This window comes from Andrographis paniculata, unplaced genomic scaffold, assembly GCF_009805555.1.
Source record: "Andrographis paniculata isolate CXL003 unplaced genomic scaffold, ASM980555v1 Contig77END, whole genome shotgun sequence".
Lineage (NCBI taxonomy): Eukaryota > Viridiplantae > Streptophyta > Magnoliopsida > Lamiales > Acanthaceae > Andrographis > Andrographis paniculata.
Window position 1 is genome coordinate 4709773 of NW_026137614.1, and position 19286 is coordinate 4729058.

General features: G+C 29.6%; 4 protein-coding genes across 5 annotated transcripts; 3 read left to right on the top strand and 1 right to left on the bottom strand.

The window, feature by feature from the left end:
* Positions 1 to 1442: 1442 nt before the first annotated feature.
* Positions 1443 to 4594, bottom strand: LOC127266720 (uncharacterized). The gene is made up of 4 exons (XM_051297078.1): positions 4442 to 4594; positions 3951 to 4187; positions 2918 to 3038; positions 1443 to 1990 (listed from the first exon to the last, which is right to left on the bottom strand). The coding sequence occupies exons 2-4, from the start codon at positions 4167 to 4169 to the stop codon at positions 1800 to 1802; spliced, it is 531 nt and encodes a 176-aa protein (XP_051153035.1). The 5' UTR covers positions 4170 to 4187; positions 4442 to 4594; the 3' UTR covers positions 1443 to 1799.
* A 1634-nt stretch (positions 4595 to 6228) lies between these two features.
* Positions 6229 to 7130, top strand: LOC127266683 (photosystem I subunit O). The gene is made up of 4 exons (XM_051297028.1): positions 6229 to 6404; positions 6489 to 6561; positions 6679 to 6858; positions 6946 to 7130. Exons 1-4 carry the CDS (start codon positions 6314 to 6316, stop codon positions 7034 to 7036), a joined length of 435 nt encoding a protein of 144 aa, XP_051152985.1. The 5' UTR covers positions 6229 to 6313; the 3' UTR covers positions 7037 to 7130.
* Positions 7131 to 11257: 4127 nt separating this feature from the next.
* LOC127266682 (WEB family protein At5g16730, chloroplastic-like) lies at positions 11258 to 14536 on the top strand. Of its 2 annotated transcripts, none has more exons than XM_051297027.1 (4): positions 11258 to 11551; positions 12108 to 12218; positions 13052 to 13746; positions 13816 to 14536. In XM_051297027.1, exons 2-4 carry the CDS (start codon positions 12111 to 12113, stop codon positions 14372 to 14374), a joined length of 1362 nt encoding a protein of 453 aa, XP_051152984.1. In that variant the 5' UTR covers positions 11258 to 11551; positions 12108 to 12110; the 3' UTR covers positions 14375 to 14536. The 2 variants fall into 2 exon arrangements, with proteins under 2 accessions (XP_051152984.1, XP_051152983.1); XM_051297026.1 differs by having other exon boundaries at positions 13043 to 13746; positions 13816 to 14534.
* A 2543-nt stretch (positions 14537 to 17079) lies between these two features.
* On the top strand, positions 17080 to 17975 carry LOC127239274 (borneol dehydrogenase, mitochondrial-like). The gene is made up of 2 exons (XM_051257349.1): positions 17080 to 17102; positions 17210 to 17975. Exons 1-2 carry the CDS (start codon positions 17080 to 17082, stop codon positions 17973 to 17975), a joined length of 789 nt encoding a protein of 262 aa, XP_051113306.1.
* The last annotated feature ends 1311 nt before the right edge of the window (positions 17976 to 19286 follow it).

Genomic DNA, 19286 nt, shown 5'->3' on the forward strand with positions numbered 1-19286 from the left:
TAATTAATAGATAATTATGAATATATTAGTAAAAATAATTATCCTATAATATAAATAATTAATAAATTAAATTAAGATGTATAATCAATTTTTTCTTTTTTTTTTTAAAAAAAATGATATGAGATGTGAAAATAATAATGTGGACATAAAATATCATCATCAAACATTATTGAAATATAAAACCTAAATAAAAAAATCTCAAACCAAACTCAAAGAAATAGACCCTGCATGTTTATTTCTTCGTCAAATAATGTGACTTGTCTGTCGTGCCTACTTTGCAGAATATTAGGTTCGATCGAATGTTTAGCCAATGCGCACTTTCGAATAGCGGCCGCAGATTCTCACGTCATTAAAAAAAAAAAAAAAAAAGGAAGTCAAAATATGAAAATTAGAGTATTTTATTTTAATCCCGCTTAAAATTGTCTTCTTTTATTTCCGGCCGTCCTATAAAATTAAAATTTTGAAATAAATATTTGAAGACAGTTGTCATTAAAGATGCAATCCTAAGTAAGATAAATTTGTAAGTTGGGACGGCAAACCCTCCGCGTGCCTTGGCAGCTCCACCTTTCAATATCTACATCTATGTTTAATTATATTTTCAGCTTTACGTTTATATTAATATTTAAAGAATTATTACATTTAAATATTAATTTACAATATCTATTTTATAGGAGTACTATTTAAAACAATAATTTTAAAATATAAAATTAAATCTCTCTCTTTTTTTTTTTAATATATATGAATTTATTTATATTTATAGTGATATACAAATAGTGTAAATAAGATAAAAATATTATAAATAGTTAAGAATCTTATAAATATATTAAATAAGACAACTATCATAAATATATTACTTAATTCAAAGTATTCATTTTTGTATGTTAAATTTCAAAGTATTCATTTTTTATTTTAGAAAAAGTAATCGTATACTAATATCAATATAAACTTTTAATTTTTACCTAAATTATAAACATACCATTACATACGTACAATTACATTCAATATTTACTTTCATTATTTTGAAGTGAGACATAAGAAGTATAAATGACAAAATTGTGAAAACTCATTTGAAGTGGAACAGAAAGAGTATATATTTTCTAAATATACCTTAGCAAATTACATTCAATATTTACTTTCATTATATCAATCATATATTTTTATTTAATATTCTATTATTCTCGAAATAATAAAAAACACCTTCAAAATATATTTGAACACACCCAATTCTTTCTTCTCTTTTCTTTCATCATTGTATCTGTAATTTCTTAAACTACATAATTATATACTCCCCTCCGTCCACCAAAGTATTATTTTTTCTTTATATATTACAAAAAAAAAATGAGAATATTATTTATGTTCGAAGAGAATATATATATATTTGAATCTGGCTTGCTCTAAGCCTGTTTTTCAACATGGTTCGTCTTGTGTGATTTATCTTGCCGGCCTAATTTGCAGCTATTAAGTTAGATAAAAAATTTATCCAAAAAATACTCAAAGAATCACAAGATTCTTACACTATATATATATATATATCCTATAAAAGATGACATATTGATCTGGGGCATGAGTTCAACGACTTATCTAAGTAGCCTGTACAAATGGTTAGACCAACTATTCAACACATTGAATCACAATTTTATAAGATACAAATTTCAATTCTATTTCACAAAACCATAACCAGTGATTTAACTCGAAACGAAATTTTTTAAAGAATAAATCGCAATAATTGTATAGTAAAAAAAAAAAAAGCTGAAAGCGTACCGTGGCTTGTATACCTAGACGGTAGTACATAGGGACATTCACATTACAGAGCTAGTTCCGGTAGCCATTTTTTCTCGGTACAATTCCCTCAAGGTTCCGATAGCCGGCTGGAAACCAGATTGCATTGGCACAACCGATACTGCGCGCAGATGCTGGGCGTTGCCATTCTTCGGTTTCGACAGTGTCACCGTCAGTATTTCCCCCTCCAACGCCCTGCATGCTGCCATAGCTGCCGAACAAAACATTATGCGAAAAGAAATCAACAGCTGGAAATCGGATCATATACACATAGATGTTACCATAAAAACAAAAACGAGCTTGTTGATCATCTGTAAGCTAGCCTATGCGAACATGTTGATCGAGAGCAGCAAAAATTGTATTGACAACTAGCTGTTATGTGATCCAATCGACATAAAGCAAAATAATAAAGGTTCATCTGCCGAATTCGAATAATGCTGCAGATACAATTTTTAACACAAATTTTTCAAATTTACTATTTGAATTATGTGTTTCTCGAAAAAAAAATACATTTTTTTCTCTAACAAAATATCCCATCAAAATTATTGTAATAATAAATTCAAACTTACAAACTTTTACCAAATTAACGCACCCTGGGAGTTTGATGCCGAGCATCAAAATGGCTACAGGAACTAGATACATTGGGAGCATCAAATTAAAGAATTATATTTCATCTCTTATGTTGTACTAAATATCAATTTTACATTCAAAACATCACATCTATAAATATCATATCAAATAATTATTCAAATTCAAACTTTATGTTATCACGGCATCTTCTTCATGTTCATGCACTAGGAAAACATTAAAAGACGCATTTGGTCAAAAGCCGGTAACCATAAATGTTAAGAAACACAATTGATCAAAAGATCGTGGACATACAAAGAACACAAGACTAACATTTGCAAAAACTCGCGATCGGTTATCTCAGGGCATTGAACTGGGCGAGTTACACGAGAAGCTCGATCCTTAGTTTGTCAAAAGTTCATATTCAGCTCTCTACATTAACAAGTATTTTTCTACGCTAAATCTAAAACGAACAAAGTGTATCAACATTAAAAATCTTCACTCAAGCAAATAATTCAACTCCAATTGAAAAAGGGCAAAACCAAATTGGTATGGAACACAAAATAGTTACCAGCATACGGATGAGTTTTGGCGAAGTCAAAGAACTCATCTGCTGAGCAACCAAACAACACCTTCGCAGCCCTATCAAACATTATCACCACAAAAACCTCGGTGTCCGTCGCTATAGACATCTGATTGAGATAAATAACTTCATTGTAAATAATAATGATTCCACACTATTACATTTTTGTAGAATTTCAGAGCTGCTTATTTTCATGAATAGGCATGATACAAATTGAAATTAATATAATACTATAACCAAATAATAACCATCTAAGTTAAATCTAAAGAATCATAACATAATTTAGAAAATCTCTTAGCATCCTCTCAAACAAACTAACTTGAATTTGCCAAAGATGCAACGAGAATCACAAAAGAAAGGCTCTCGACGAAGTTAATGTCGGAAACAGAACTTTCAAGGTAATTAGAGTCAGAAAACTCGCGGGGCTCTTAACAGATAAATAGAATTAGAAACAAAGGATTCCAATGCTATTAAAATCGGAAACAAAACTCACACCATTAGAGTCAAATTTTAGGTTCTCAATTGAATTAGAGCCCGAAACAAAACTCTGAACACAATTACTATCAAAAACATATCTTTCAACACCGAGTTAAAAGCAGGGCTCTTAAATAGATGATCAAAGACCGAATATATAGAACTTTATTAAAACTAAATAACAAATTTGACAGACTTGCAACGCCTTAGGCATAGTTTAAGATCTAATAAAATCAGAATACTTTCGGGTACATTATCGGTGAATGACTATGATACCATATTATATTTTGTAGAATTTCATATTGCTTATTATTAATGATGACTTAAACCAGAGACCTCTAAATGGACATTCAACATATTAGATTAGATGACGAAAAATAATTACATTGATATAACCAAATAATAAGCCCTAATTTGAACAATCATAACAAAATATAGAAACATCTCATCAACACTCACGTTATGTAAATGCATATTGATGTTACCAAATTCCATGAAACAAACGATACAGCAGAAGACTATCTAAGAACTTTATGCCGATGCTTACCAGAACACGAAAGAGGCGTTTGGAACCAGAGGTATTGAAAGGATTGCTCGTGGTGCAGTACCTGCAAGCACCGGCGGCGGCGTTCTCCGGGAGTGTCCTTTCGCAGACGGAGCAAACTCTGTAGCATAGATTCGTGTGATCCACGGCCACCACTGTGCACAATACCGTTGTCGGCTTATCAATTTCAGCGAAAGGCCTCTTCCTCGTTGGCTGATTCATCTTCAATTAGGCGGGAATCTAATTGAATGAAATTGTTGGAAGATTGAAAACAAACTTGTTAGTATTGTGCTAAATTGCTAATCCACCATTAAATTCGACTTCATTGCATTGAATTGCTTCTCGTAAATCCTTTTTTTTTTTCAAAAAAAATGTCGAATTGAAATGGCAAAACAGCAAATGCGTCAAACTATCAAAATTGCCGTAAATGTTTGAAGAATCTAGCAGTTGCTTCTCTTCCAGCACAAAAAAAAAATTGAAGGGGGAGAGTGAACCTGGTTGATGCTGGTGTAGCTTGTCAGAGAAGACGAAGGCAGAAGATGCCGAGCCTCGAAGATGTGAAGTGTGACGGAAAATCAGTACGAAATTGGAGTTTGGTGTGTTTGTCTGTGAATTTTTTAGGTTTTAGGTTTTGATTTTTTATAATAAAAATTTAAATTTGAATAATTGTTTAATGTAATATAAATATAAATTGACGTGATATTTTGAATTTAAAGTAAATATGTATTATAATATAAAAAAGATTATTCTCTACCTATCTAACATAATAAATATCCTTTCAAACATACAATATATTACATATTTTTATATTACATACTAATAGGAGTACTTTTTATTTTTTTTACTGCAATCCAATATAATATTAATATTAAAAAATTTATTTGCAAAAAGTAAATAACACTCTTCCAATTATTTAATTTAATATTTTTGAAAATAAATAAAGTCTGAATACTAAAACTAAAAAAAGAACACAACCTTAATTACTTTTGTAGTTCTGTCATTAGAAAAAAAAAGCGGAGGCGGATGGATGGTCGGCGGCCCGCCGTACCAAGCCGGCCACTCTATTCATCGGAAGGTTGGTACATTTTTTGGTCCTTATTATTTTTTATTTTAAGATAATTGATTAATTATTTGGTAGTAGTAGTCGGATTGAGCTAATTTCTTCGTTTATCGACTAAAAGTTGGACAATATTAGACAATATTTCATTTTTCTATTCTACACTGTCGTGTTTATTTTGAAATTATTTGATTTTTTATTGTATATGGCCGTTTTGTTTTAGAACACCACCGCTGTCACTGCCTCCCGCCCACAACCATTGCTGTCTCGCAGTCGTTTGCCCGCCGCCGCCTCGCAGTCGTTCACCGCGTCAGCCCATCCCACCCACAATGCTCTCTGTAAAAAAAATAAATGTTTCTAATTTTAATTTCATTTTGAAGTAACATTTATTTTTCTATTGTGTTTTGATTTCACTTGTGTTTCAATTTGATTTAGGAGTGTATAGAAAAATTATTTTAAATAACCAAAAAAATTGTCAATGAATCCACTAAAAATTATTATATTACCTCTTAGAAAATAATGTTATCAACTAAAATATCACAAATACGTAATATTTGAAAATAACAAATTCTAACCCAAAAAAAAAAAAAAAAAACCTATTTTTTTTTTATGGAAACACAGCCTGTTTCGGCAAGCTCGCGGAAACAAATTATAGTCAGCACAATAAAACACTCGTCCTAAACATTACGAAGCTCCTTTAAGGGTGTGTTTGTTTGAAGGATTTTGGTGGATTTCCACTATTCATCCAATTTTTTCCCCCCAAAAACATCAAATCAAACACCTATTTTTCATTTTTTATATTATACTAAAAATCAATTTTACATTCAAAACATCACATCAAACCCTATTTATATCACATCATACAACTATTCAAATTCAAAATTTTTACTATTCAAATCCCAACTCAAAATCCAAACCCCCAAACAAACACAACCTAAGAAAACATCTACTTGAATTAAAAAAATAAAATAAAAAAGAAATCAAGACAGCCCTCCACCATGCATTGAATTTGGTGGGGTATTACTTAGCAACATCATACTTCAAATTTTGTATGAAATATTCTGCCAAGTCATCCTACATATATCCAAATCCCAAGATCCATTTTATCCACAAGAATCCACGTGTCAGTCCCTCATTCTTCAGCAGCCAATCCACACAATCCCACAATCGCCAGACTCCACAAATTCCCCAACGTGCAAATCCTCATAACACCATAGTTGTCTTCTCTTCTTTCTTAACTAACCCAAAAAAAAACACAGCCCCAAATCACCCACAAACACAAACACAGATCAAGAACCTAAACCCATCAATGGCTGCTGCAACAATGGCCGCTGCCTCAACCGTTATGGGCTTGGGCACTTCCTCCCTCATCTCCCCCAAGAAATTAAACCTTTCCTCAGGTAAATCAATCAATTTTTCAAACGTCAACAATCAAAATTCGTTTCGATTTCATGTTAATTTTCCCTAATTTCTATTTCCCACAGGATTCATCAAATCCTCAGCCCCAGCAAGGAACCCTCTGAGGCTTGCACAAGCGTCAGGGGGAAAGTTCACTTGGTAATTTCGTCGAACACCTTAACTGCACTAACACTAAATTTTTGTCTAAACTCAAATCATAACGTTGATTTCATTCATTTCGATAAACAAACTAACAGTCCGATCTAATAACTGAAGCTTCGAGAGAGATTGGCTGAGAACTGACCTGAACGTGATCGGATTCGGGCTGATCGGTTGGCTGGCGCCGTCGAGCATTCCGGCGATCAACGGCAGCAGCCTGACGGGGCTCTTCTTCGGGAGCATTGGCCCCGAGCTCGCGCACTTCCCCACGGGCCCCGCCCTCGATTCTCCCTTCTGGTAATTGAACTGAATTGAATTAGGGTTTGTGATTGGGATTTGATGGTGGATTTTGATTTTATTATATATATTTGTGTCGGCGAACAGGCTGTGGATGATTCTGTGGCACCTTGGGCTGTTCCTGACGCTTACGTTTGGGCAAATTGGGTTCAAGGGAAGATCTGAAGGGTATTTCTAGGGCGGGTGATGTATTTGTGAATTTGTATCATAATGTCACCCACTTGGTGATTTTAATTTTATCGTCACGGCCAGTAATGTGTTGCAGATTGAAATAGCTTGTCCACACATTATTTTTTATTTTTTATAATTCGTATAAATATTAAGTATATAAAATACAGCATATATTTAATTTATATAAATAATAATATAATTTAATATAAAATATTATTTTATATTATTAAATTTTCATATTTAATATAATAATTTTTTTTTAAAAAAAAACAGATTCATTTAAAACGTTAGTGAACAAACTCTTTATATGTATTTTCATTAGTGAACTCCTTAGATATAGTATTTCCTTAGGGTGGTGTTTGTTGGAGAATTTGTTAGGATTTTTACTATTTATTAAAAAATAAATTTTAAAAATATTAAATCAAATATTTATTTTTTATTTTATATATTACACTCAAAAATTAATTTTAAAATATTTATCATACAATTATTTAAATTTAAAATTTTTACCGTTCAAATCTCAATTCAAAATTCAAATAGAAAGCAAACCTCAAATCTTTACTCCTTCCTTAGGCTATTTTTATCCTTATTTGATTTGGTACGAAAATTAATAATAATATTTTAATATAAATATAAAATAGAAAAATAAAATAAAAAATAAAATGTGAGCATTATAAAAATTTTGCGTGAAAGTTAACAAGAAAATAATGAAATAAAATAAAATAAATAATGCCAATTGAATTATTATTTATTAAAATATGAATAATTAATTTATAAGTGAATAAAGTATTTATAATTGTATATAAGTTTAACCAAGAACTATTACGGTGGTGAGAGTATAATGTAACAATTATAATTTCGTAAATTTTCACACATAATTAAGTATTCAATAATAATTTATTAGGGATTTTTTTTCTATAAAACTTGAAATAGTCCTTTTTCCTTTTTTTTTTTTTTTTTTTTGAGAATTTTGCAAATTTTTTCATTAAACTACATTATTATTATTATTATTATTATTATTATTATTATTATTATTATTATTATTATTATTAACGATTGTTATGATATATTGGAATATATATATATTTATGTACTCCAATTATATTTATAATATTACTTTTATTAGAGAAATTAATAAGATTACATTTATTTATTTAGACAATTTATATTCTATTATAATTAAATATATATGATTTATTTTGAATGAAAGGAAATTTAATTTTGTATTCCAAAAATTATAATCTAAATGAGTTTGCTTATTTGGTATTTTGAGTATGTACTATTTTCCTTTAAATATTATAAAAAAAATAATAATAAAACATTTATACATATACATTAATACAAAACATTTATTTTATCCTGTCATTAAAAAATTAATAATTAAATAAAAATATTATTTTTTATATTATCAACGTAATTTTTTAAATTTATATAAAAAAAAAAGGTAAAAAAATACATTAATCCAAAGTACAAAGTTGAACAAACTCTTTTGTCATTAACATCTAAACTAAGGCAAATTACATTAGGCAACAATGTGCAGCAAAATTCTCGATTTTTTTATTTTTTTGGGAACTACATGTTTCCATCAAAATTATTATATTGTATATTATGGACTAGTTTGAAATTGATTTGAAATAGAATTATAAATTTAAATTCTTATTAGCATTTTAATGTGATATTTTATAAGATAAAATAAGTATGTATTTTTTTTATTAAAAATCCTACAAAATAAATAATGTTAATTTTAATTTGAAATACTAAATCAACAAATTCGATATATTTTATTAAAAATCATAAAAAATAAATAATAACTACAGTTGAAAATATATATATATATATCAAAGTGAATATGTCCTAATTGTTCTATACAATGAACATTTGGGTGTGTTTGTTTGGGAGATTGGATTGGATTTATACTATTCATCCAATTTTTTTCCCTAAAAATATCAAATCAAACACCTATTTTTCATTTTTTATATTATACTAAAAATCAATTTTACATTTAAAACATCACATCAACCCCTATTTATATCACATCATACAACTATTAAATTCAAAATTTTTACTATTCAAATCTCAACCCAAAATCCAAACCCAGACAAACACACCTAAGTATAATTTGAAGTTTAACATGAAAGCAATCACTCAAAAATATGACAAAACTACTAATGAAAGACAATTGGATTGCTTTTTTGCTATTTTCTTTGTTTTGGTTATTTGTTTGAATATTAATTTGAAAGTAATATTTTGAATAAAAAAATACTCCCTCATCCCAGAACTGTAGTTTAGGTTGTGTTTTGCAAAAGATTTAAGAAATATTGATATTATATCGATAATGGGTAAAAAGTAGAGATAAAAAGATTTTTTTGTCCTTGTGAGTGTATTAGTGTAAAAAGTAGCGGTAATTGTACAATAATAATGAAAAATAAAGATAGTTTTATAGTGATATGATTATTTATGAAAATGAGACTATTGTTTTTGACACGGAGGGAGAATATAATATTTTTTATATAAAATTGCGATACTTGTGTGATTAAAAGAATAATAAAATCATTTTTTATTTTTTATTTTTTAAAAAAACACCAACTCACAACCCATCATTGCAAATAAATCAAATTCAAATAATGCAAATTTAATATTGTAATGGGCCAAACTGAAATGAATCAAATATGTTGGCCCAACTCGATACTACTATTATTTATAGGCAGTTTACATGATATATGTTTTTTAATATCTTAAATTTAGTTAAATATATTATTTTAAAAAATATATATGTATATGCACACCATTTATTTAAATTTTAAATTTTTATACTAAAAAAAGTTTAGGCGGATTCTAAACTTTAGGCCTATAATTATTATAATACATATGGAGTGTTCTCTTCATATTTATTTTTATTTATGTCTCTTTAAAAAATGTCGCATAAAATATTATGAGTATATTAAAAATAATTTTTAAAAATATTAAAAATAAAAATAACGTAAACGACAGCCTCTTTTGACCAATTAAGTAGCAATAATATTATTGTTGTAAAAAGAGAGCGAGGGGTCGTAGGGGCCATGTGGTGGGGCCTACAATTATTAGAAGTTCGTGGGTGTTTTATGGAAATTTCGGATTCCCTTGTCCTTATATGGAAATAAAAATCCCTACAGATCCGTTGCACTTCGTTGATGGCCCCCCCCCCCCCCTTGCTGAACTCTTGTGGGTCCCGGTCCCGAGTCTCGTCAGTTTTGTCGATCAAAGGTAACACCTATAGGACCTGAGATCCTGCCCCCTGTATAAACTTAATGCATGTCCACTCACTTAATTACAATAAATGAGGCAATATTTGAAACCCAAAAGGTTAAAAATAAAATAAAATGAAATAAATTGTTGATATAATTTTTTATTTAAATAATATTTTTATCATATTATTTTTTGAGATAAAATAATAATATTATTTATATTATTTATTTATTTCTTTTTATGTATCTAATTTTACTAAATGATCCATTGCTACCGTTAGAAGAAAGACAATAATTTAAAGAAATTAGCCTTTAATTCTTATTAGATATTATATATATTGAAAAGCATTTTTTTTAAAAATATTTTTGTTTTATTATTTAGTATTTTGACTTGAGTTTTTTTTTTTTTGTTTTTTAAATTATATTTTACGTTAAATGTTAATTTGAGAAAAAAATGATTGTGCAGACAAAATTATTTATTTCTTAATTTAGGTTTGGATATAAAAAATTAATTTAATATTTAAATATTATTTTATTAAAAAAATATTTTTTTCCAAAATATAAAATTTAAATAATGAAAGTTAGAAAACTTTAGTAAAAAAAAAAAAAAAACTCCCTACATTTTAGACAATATTTACCACAAATAAATGTATACATAAGTAATTATAATTATACGGGATTTAGTTAATAGTAATTATAATTATATAATCATACAGTGTGCTGTAAATAGTAAACATTAAAAAATCGAAAATAATTTTGATACTACATGTGAAGAAATGGGTATGGCGGTGATGGCCGCCTCAATCAATATTCACACACACACACAGGCGTTGAGATCCAAAACGAATCTCTACCGTTTATTCCCAAAACTGAACGGTCAAGATCGTAAAAACAGATTAAGCTCCAGGGAGTGGCGGGTGCTCACGTGGCTGCCACGTGTTCACCCTTCTTCTATATCTGAAAACCGTCTCTCTCCCTTTCTCTCTCTCTCTAAAATTCTCTCTCTCTCTCTCTCTCTCTCTCTCTCTCTCTCTTACATTTCCCTTTCCATGAAAAAGTGTCTGCAGATTCGCCAGTTGAAATCTCCCCCTCTCAGTCTGCCCGCATTTTTTGCATCGCCTTTTTCAACTAAATAATCTGCAATCTTCAAGGACGATGTTGCTGTAGTTACCAACTTACCCTCATTTTGCAGACTTTCCATCATCTCCCTCGCCTGGTTTGAAATCGGGCGTTAATTCGCGTGCCGTCGTCGTATTCAGTTCGTTTTGTTGTGCATACGACGCTTGAATCGATAACTGGTACGCTTTTATATCGTTTTGATGCATAATTTCCTGACTGGACGATGAATAGTGCTTGCTCGGAATGCTCACTTGTTTTTGGAAATGTAAAATTGGAATTGAATCTTTGTCTGATCAATGGAAGATGAATTTCGTGTGGAGTGAAATCATAGCTTTAGATCTGTTGAATGCTAGGGATATTCGCAGTTGAAATTGTAGGCAATTGTTTAGCGAATTGGTAATTTTGTTAAGGAGATGTTATGAGTTCAATTCTCATCTATAGTCTAAATAGTCTGGATTTTGATAGTTAGTAGCAATAGTGTGCTAATGATGGAATAAGAAGAACACTTCAGGAAACAGTAAGAGTGAATTTTGGAAGATGAAATTAGGGTTGGTATATATTGATCGAAGATTTTAGTCATGCAATTTTGGATCAGTGGATCTTGCTTTGCTTGATCTTCTTCGGAGTTCTGTATATGAGATGAGATTACAATTTTCTTGCAAAAATTTTGAGGTGTTATGTAAGAAGATATGTTATAGAAAGATCAATGTTATTACGAATGATTTTGTGATTCAGGGAATGGATCCACAGAGTCAAAAATCAAGAGCATTGACAGGGTCCAAAAAACATCAGCAGACTGATTGCGATCCAAGAAGTTCGAAATCGCTCCCCGATTGCTTGGTTGAGGTAGTCTTTTGATTGTTAGATCAGAGCCATTGTTATGCTTTCCTTTAGTTTAAGTTTAATTCTTATCTGTTTTACCTGTTTTGTGGCTTTAATTAAGCTGTTCTTGTCTCTCATTATATATTATCCGTATACGGATTCGTGTATTTGGTTTGGTTAAAACTTAAAAGCTACTTTCCTAAGATTGAGCAGTTTGGATTTTCCTGATCTTCATTGAAATTCTGTTCTGTTGTTGCTTTTAGAATTGTTTGAAGAAATTGAAAATATATCGATGTTAATAGCTCGGGGCAGTGAACATGATTTGGTTATAAGCTACTGTTCTGGTATTAAGCAGTTTGGATTTTCTTGATGTTCATTGAAAACTTAAGAACAACTTGCACGTGTTATTGGCAATTCTGTTGTGTCTTTGCTTTTATAATTGTTCGAAGAAAGGGACAACAATTGATGTTAATAGGTTGGGGGCAGTGAACATGGTTTGGTGAAAAGCTACTTTTTCTGGGATTAAGCAGTTTGGATTTTCGTGATATTCATTGAAAACTTTCGAACAACTTGCACGTGTTTTTGGCAATTCTGTTGTGCCGTTGCTGTTAGAATTGTTCGAAGAAAGGGACAATAATCGATGTTAATAGGTCGGGGCCGTGAACATGGATTGCCTTTTCTTCTGTTATTCTCACATGTTTGTCTCATTGCCCCTATCAGTAAATGCTTAGATTTTCTCGTTTGTTTGTTGTCCGATCTTTGCAAGAACATTTTCTGTCTTATCCTATCTCGTTGCGTATTTCTTTATGTCATAGTTGTGATGAATACGATTGAATAAATTTACCTAGGAAATACAGGCGGCAAATAAGACGCGTACGCAAGTTGGAAGTCCGATGAAAGGGGCGACGAATCCTCTTAAGGATGTCTACAATGGCCTCATAACATCTAAAGAATTGATCAAAGTAATGGACCGCGTTTACCCCGTCGAACAGCAAAGCTCGACGATCGTATCCCTTTTCTCCGCCCTGAAATTCGAGCTCGATCGAGCGTGCGCCAATGTCGGGAAATTAATTGTCGAGCGGAACTCGAACCGGAGTGACGTCGAGATCCTCTTGAAACACTTTGAAAAGGCGAAAGCTTTCTGGAAATTAAAAGAACAGGATCGAATCTGCAGCGCCGTTAAATCCATAGCCGGAGAGCTCGAGACAGAAAAGAAGCTGAGGAGACAAACCGAGCGACTAAACAAGAAACTCGGGAGGGAGTTAGCCGAAACTAAGGTTGCCCTAACAAATACAAAGAAAGAGCTCGAGAACGAGACGAGGGCGCGGAAGATATTAGAGCAAGTATGCGACGAGCTGGCGCAAGGGATCGGCGAAGATCGAGCTGAGGTCGAGGAACTTATGAAGCAATTCGAAGAAGTTCAAGAATCCGTCGAGAAAGAGCGGGAAATGCTTCAAGTAGCTGACGTTTTACGGGAGGAACGTGTGCATATGAAGCTCTCCGAGGCGAAATTTCAATTCGAGGAAAAGCACGCGCTCGTCGACAAGCTAAGGTTCATAATATCGAATTTTCCTAAAAATTTTTATTTGTTGAAGCCGTTACACGAATTTATTTTCGTCAGGTACGAGCTCGAGACGTATTTGAAGGGGAAGGGCTCCGATGATGATGATCGTCGAACATATCGCTCCTCCGATTCTCCGCGTTACGACAAGATCAAAGAGCTCCAGATGTACTTGCGGGAAACGCTCCCCGGCGGGTACCAAGATCAAAAGAAAGAAGAGATCGATGCGGGAAACGGTGGAAACGAGCTCGACGGTGACGATTCAGCCGAGACCGATCTCCACTCAATCGAACTCGATGTCGACGATACGGGACAGGCGTTTCCGTGGAGCGATGGCGTTGGGATCGAATCGAGAAGGAATCCGAGTTGTAAGAGTAAAGGGCGAAAGAAATCGATGATGGTATCGACGAATTATAGCAATGGTGGCGAGGAAGATGAAATTGAGCGATACAATATGATCAAGGATCTTCGAGATCACATTGTTTCGGGTTCGCGATCGGGTTTGTCTCGGGAATTCGAAAGATCGGGCGAAAATTTGGCGATGTCGTTGCCGATGCCGAAGACGAGCGTTGTGGTTACATCGAAGGATTCTAACCAGGTAACATGTTGTCAAGGTTAGTTTTCCTCAATTGTGCCAATGTTGTTTGAAGATGTTAAAAAGTGACTATTTGATCGATGATTTTATATAAGTTATACTACTATAGTTTACATACTTAGACGAGAAATGAAAAGTTTTTCAATGTTGTAGTATAATCAAGTGTTTGTTTATTGTTGTTTTTATTTTTTTTAATTATTAACTGTTATTTTTCGAAGTAAATTTTCAATCAAATTTACTGTCCTGTAAATTAATTTCGATAAGACAAATTATATTAGATGAACTGTAAGGTTAGAATTTAAACTTATGAACTTAGAATGACGAATTCACCACGCTAAGAGTTCATCTGTTGTGGTGACTTTTCCGATTCTTAAATATTATTCCATTGAAAATTGTATTTATATATATATATATATATTATATTTTCTGTCTAGGTTAAAAATTTATATTTATTTTTTTTGTGAAGTTTAAAAAATAACATCGAATAATTAAAAATAATACAAAGATAATTTTATTTTATTGGTGTAAAAGTAATAATGTGATTGTTAAATAAATATTTGTAAAAAAAATGAAATCCATGGTTATTAGTTACTTAAAAAAAATTATTACTTTGTAACTTGGTTGGCAATAAAATAGTATAAAAATCCGTTTGTTTATTGAAGACAGGTAGATATTAATCCAAAATAAGTATACAATATATTGAAAATATCGCATCATATTATATTATATTGAAAATTCGATACGATAGGTATATATATAATATTGTACTGATAATCCCTACTCCAAATTGTTGGTAGTATTAAAATAATAGTATATATTTTTATTTTTATTTCGATATTTTAAATGTAAAATCAATTTTAATATAATATAAAAAAAATACAAATAAGTGTTTAATTTGATATTAAAAAAATTGATTAATAATAAAATTTTGGATAAAAATTAACAAAAGAATATTATATAATTCATACTATTTTATTTTACAAAATATAATATAAATATTCAATTTTTTCTAAAATGAAGATAATTAGAACTATCATTAGAAAGAGATTGCAGCATGTCACTCATAGAATAAATATATACGTTACAGTCGAATACGATTATTTTTTCTGCACCGCTAATTTAGTAAATTTTATTAAGGCCGTGTTTAACAATTAGTTTATAGCTGTTAGCTCTTAGCTGATTCAATTAGCTGATAGCTGTTAGCTGATTCAATTAGCTGGTTTGACTAGCTGATTCGATTAGTTGTTTGTATTAAAATGTTTGGTAAAACAACTGTTTGATATTAGCTGTTTATACGTAAAATGACAATTGAGGACATTTCTATTTTATTTTTGTTTCTAATATATTCAATTATGTTTTTTTGAGTTTAGAATGTTTAAAATTTTTTGTTATTAGTTATTGAAAATTGTAAAAGTGTTATAAAAGTATTTATTTTTATTACAGTTAGATTTAAAAAAAATAATATATTTTTATTGAAATATGTAAATAGTTTTTTCTATTGAAAATGATGTAAAATATAAAATAATAAATTTTTCGTGCATATATTTATTATGTTAGTTATCGATTAGTTCATTATATTTATAATTTTCAATAAATTTAATTTATTTAATTTATTTTTAGTATAAAATTTATATAATGTAATTTTAATATAAAAATAAATTATTAATATTTATATTTATATTTTATATTTTATGTTGATTTTAATAAATTTATATATTTTACAATTAAAATAATTTTTATATAAAAATTAATTATTTTAAATTTATAAAAGTAAAACTATATTATAATAAAATATTCTAATATAATCAAAATATATTTATTTGTGTAAAATGCATAATAAATTTTTAAGGATATATAAGGAATAATTTTTTTTTTTTTAGAAAAAACTATTTCAAAACGTTGGGTAAGTTAGCTTTTCAGAAATTAACTTTTTGGGTCCAAAAAGCTATTCTAAAAAGCTAATTTATCAAACACCTAAATTAGCTTTTTGACCGGTCAAACAGCTAAAAGCTGTTCAATAAGCTAAAAGCTATTCAAAAAGCTATTTGCCAAACACCCCCTAAATAGTTTTATATAATAATTTAATAGATTGATATTATTACGATATAATATATTTGAATTTTTTAAATTAACACTATACTTTTTTTTTTTTTTTTTTAATAGTGTTAACTTATTAATTTAGGTGTAGTGTAGACTAGCTAGGCTATACATGTTAGCGTTTGGTGATAGTTTATTTATTTTTCGGCAATAGGTTCATAATTATGAATGAATGGTTAGTAAAATTTATGATTTATTTATTTATTTTTGAAATAAAATAATAAAAATTTTAGTATAATATTTTAAATGCCAACTTTATATTATAATAATCAGTAGTTAGAATAATTAAGATGGTGATTAGGATTAAATCATATATAAAATATAAAATTATAATACTATCTACATAAAATATGCCATAATTGATTTAACACAAAGATTACTAATGTATAATGCCACTATTGAGTATAAATATATGATATGAATCGACAAAACATAATAAAAATTCATATAATATATACTAATTTAATTTAAATTATGTAACAAAAAATAGTTATTTATATAATGACTGGCATTAAAAAGAGATTGCAATGTGTCACTTGTATAATGGCTTAAATGGACAAAATGACAATTTCTTACCTCTATATATGTATATAAGTTAAAGACAATAAAATTTAAGGGTTAAAATTATTTGCATGGCTTCAACTTCTTTAAGAAAGTAAGTTCAATTGTGAGACGGTTTGACCGTGTATAATTATACCTAACGTTAAAGATTTGATTTTATTTACTTATTTATTTTTAATGAAATGTTTTAATTGTTTTGAGGTTGGAAAGAAAAGTAGCTTTGATAACCGGTGCCGCTAGCGGCATTGGCGAGGCGACGGCTAGGCTATTCTCCCGACACGGGGCTAAGGTTGTAATAGCCGATGTCCAAGACAACCTAGGCCAAAAAGTCGCGAATGATTTGGGCTCATCCTCGGCCATATTTGTCCATTGTGATGTCACCACAGAATCCGATGTAAAAAATGTCGTCGACACTACAATCTCTAAGTTTGGAAAGCTCGACATAATGCACAACAATGCAGGCATAATCGGCGAGCCCAATACTAGTATTCTTGAAAGCACGTTAACTGATTTCGAACAAGTCATCAAAGTTAACCTAATCAGCTATTTTCTTGGTACTAAACACGCTGCCCGTGTAATGATTCCTAATCGCAGTGGCAGCATAATAATGACAGCGAGTACGTCTAGTGTAATAGCCGGTGGCGCACCACATGCCTATACTAGCTCGAAGCATGGAATAGTGGGGCTTACTAAAAATACCGCGGTGGAGTTAGGACAACATGGTATTCGTGTGAACTGCATCTCGCCGTATTTGTTGGATACTCCCTTATCGAGGGTTTTCTACGGAGATGATGTTTTTAAGAAAGTGTATCCTAATGGGAAAATTTTGCATCGGGATGATGTGGCTGAGGCCGCGCTATATTTAGCAAGCGATGAGGTTGGCTATGTGAGCGGCCATAATCTCATGGTGGATGGAGGGAATAGTAATTTGAAATTGGGATTCAATTATTTTTCTCAATCGAAGTGAATCGCGAGGTTCTAATGATTCGTGCGAATCATTGTTAGTTTGTATGAAGGACATGAATTGATCCAGTCAAGTCAGTATGATGTTGATTTGACAAGATCTAACATATGTTATAGATGTAATCAACCTATATTTATACCTATCTCAACGTATTTATAAAATACAATATATGTTGATATAATAATTCAATATATTTTATATTATGACATATGTTGATCCGATCAAATGAGCATGCTGATTTAGCCGGATCAGCACATATCCGCAACCTTGTATGAAACTTTCATAATAAATAATAATATGATGTGTGTCTTGTGTTCTGATCATCGATGAGAAGCTAAATATATGTAATTTTAAAGAATAAATTCATTTGGAATACCAAAAATAATGATAATAATAATAAAAATAATACTTTCTCCATCGTGGCTATGGTGTCCACGTTAAGATAGACACAAAAATTTAAGAAGTGTATAATTAGTAAATAATTAAAATATATTAATGAAAGTAATTATCGTATAATAAATATCATTATAGATTAAGATAATTAATTAATTTAACTAAAATTAAATAAATTATAAATTAAAAAATATAAAATAAGATTAAAGTAAAAAATAAAAACCATAAGTGACACGAAGAGAATAATAATAATAATAATAATAATAATAATAATAATAATAATAATAATAATGAAGTTTATTTGAATAGGATAATTTTACTCTCCCCTTGCTATGACAAAGATACAATAATATTTTTATTTTTATTGGCAAATATTTGTATTTTTATTGTTGTTCACATTGATAATGTATTCTTGTATATATTTTTTGTTCGTTGGAAAGATATATATACTTTTTCGTTGTTCAGATATAATATATAAATTGATTATTAGTGAACGTAAAATATATTATAAATACTTAAAATTTATATTTATTTACACCAATAATACTAAATTAAATTAAGACACAAGAGTAAAATAATATTTACATAAAAAAATTCCTCAAATTACCATCAAATTATAATATTCATCTCCTAAAAAAACAAATAAAATATATACCATACGCCTAGATATATATTTATCAACAATAATTTAATAAATTAGTGTAGCTTGTGTCTAGAGTAAGGGGCTTGGGTGCATTATATTGATAATATCAAGGTTTAATGTTACATTTTATAGTCTAGCCCGTGTAGCATAGTCTATTTATTTATTTTTGTTATATCAATGGTAAGATCTAACACATGTAAGATTTGTTTGTTCAATAATGATTAAATTTATATTTTCAAATTCAATATTATTTAAGAAAAATATTAATTTAAATTTTT

Bases quoted from the DNA above. Each gene is read 5' to 3' on its own strand.
- LOC127266720 (XM_051297078.1), bottom strand. From the start codon at position 4,169: ATGAATCAGCCAACGAGGAAGAGGCCTTTCGCTGAAATTGATAAGCCG. The intron at 3,039-3,950 runs GTAAGCATCGGC...TATCTCAATCAG, and splicing joins AACGCCTCTTTCGTGTTCTG to ATGTCTATAGCGACGGACAC. The intron at 1,991-2,917 runs GTAACTATTTTG...TTTGTTCGGCAG, and splicing joins CAAAACTCATCCGTATGCTG to CTATGGCAGCATGCAGGGCG.
- LOC127266683 (XM_051297028.1), top strand. From the start codon at position 6,314: ATGGCTGCTGCAACAATGGCCGCTGCCTCAACCGTTATGGGCTTGGGC. The intron at 6,562-6,678 runs GTAATTTCGTCG...TAATAACTGAAG, and splicing joins TCAGGGGGAAAGTTCACTTG to CTTCGAGAGAGATTGGCTGA. The intron at 6,859-6,945 runs GTAATTGAACTG...GTCGGCGAACAG, and splicing joins GCCCTCGATTCTCCCTTCTG to GCTGTGGATGATTCTGTGGC.
- LOC127266682 (XM_051297026.1), top strand. From the start codon at position 12,111: ATGGATCCACAGAGTCAAAAATCAAGAGCATTGACAGGGTCCAAAAAA. The intron at 12,219-13,042 runs GTAGTCTTTTGA...AAATTTACCTAG, and splicing joins TCCCCGATTGCTTGGTTGAG to GAAATACAGGCGGCAAATAA. The intron at 13,747-13,815 runs GTTCATAATATC...TATTTTCGTCAG, and splicing joins GCGCTCGTCGACAAGCTAAG to GTACGAGCTCGAGACGTATT.
- LOC127239274 (XM_051257349.1), top strand. From the start codon at position 17,080: ATGGCTTCAACTTCTTTAAGAAA. The intron at 17,103-17,209 runs GTAAGTTCAATT...AATTGTTTTGAG, and splicing joins GCTTCAACTTCTTTAAGAAA to GTTGGAAAGAAAAGTAGCTT.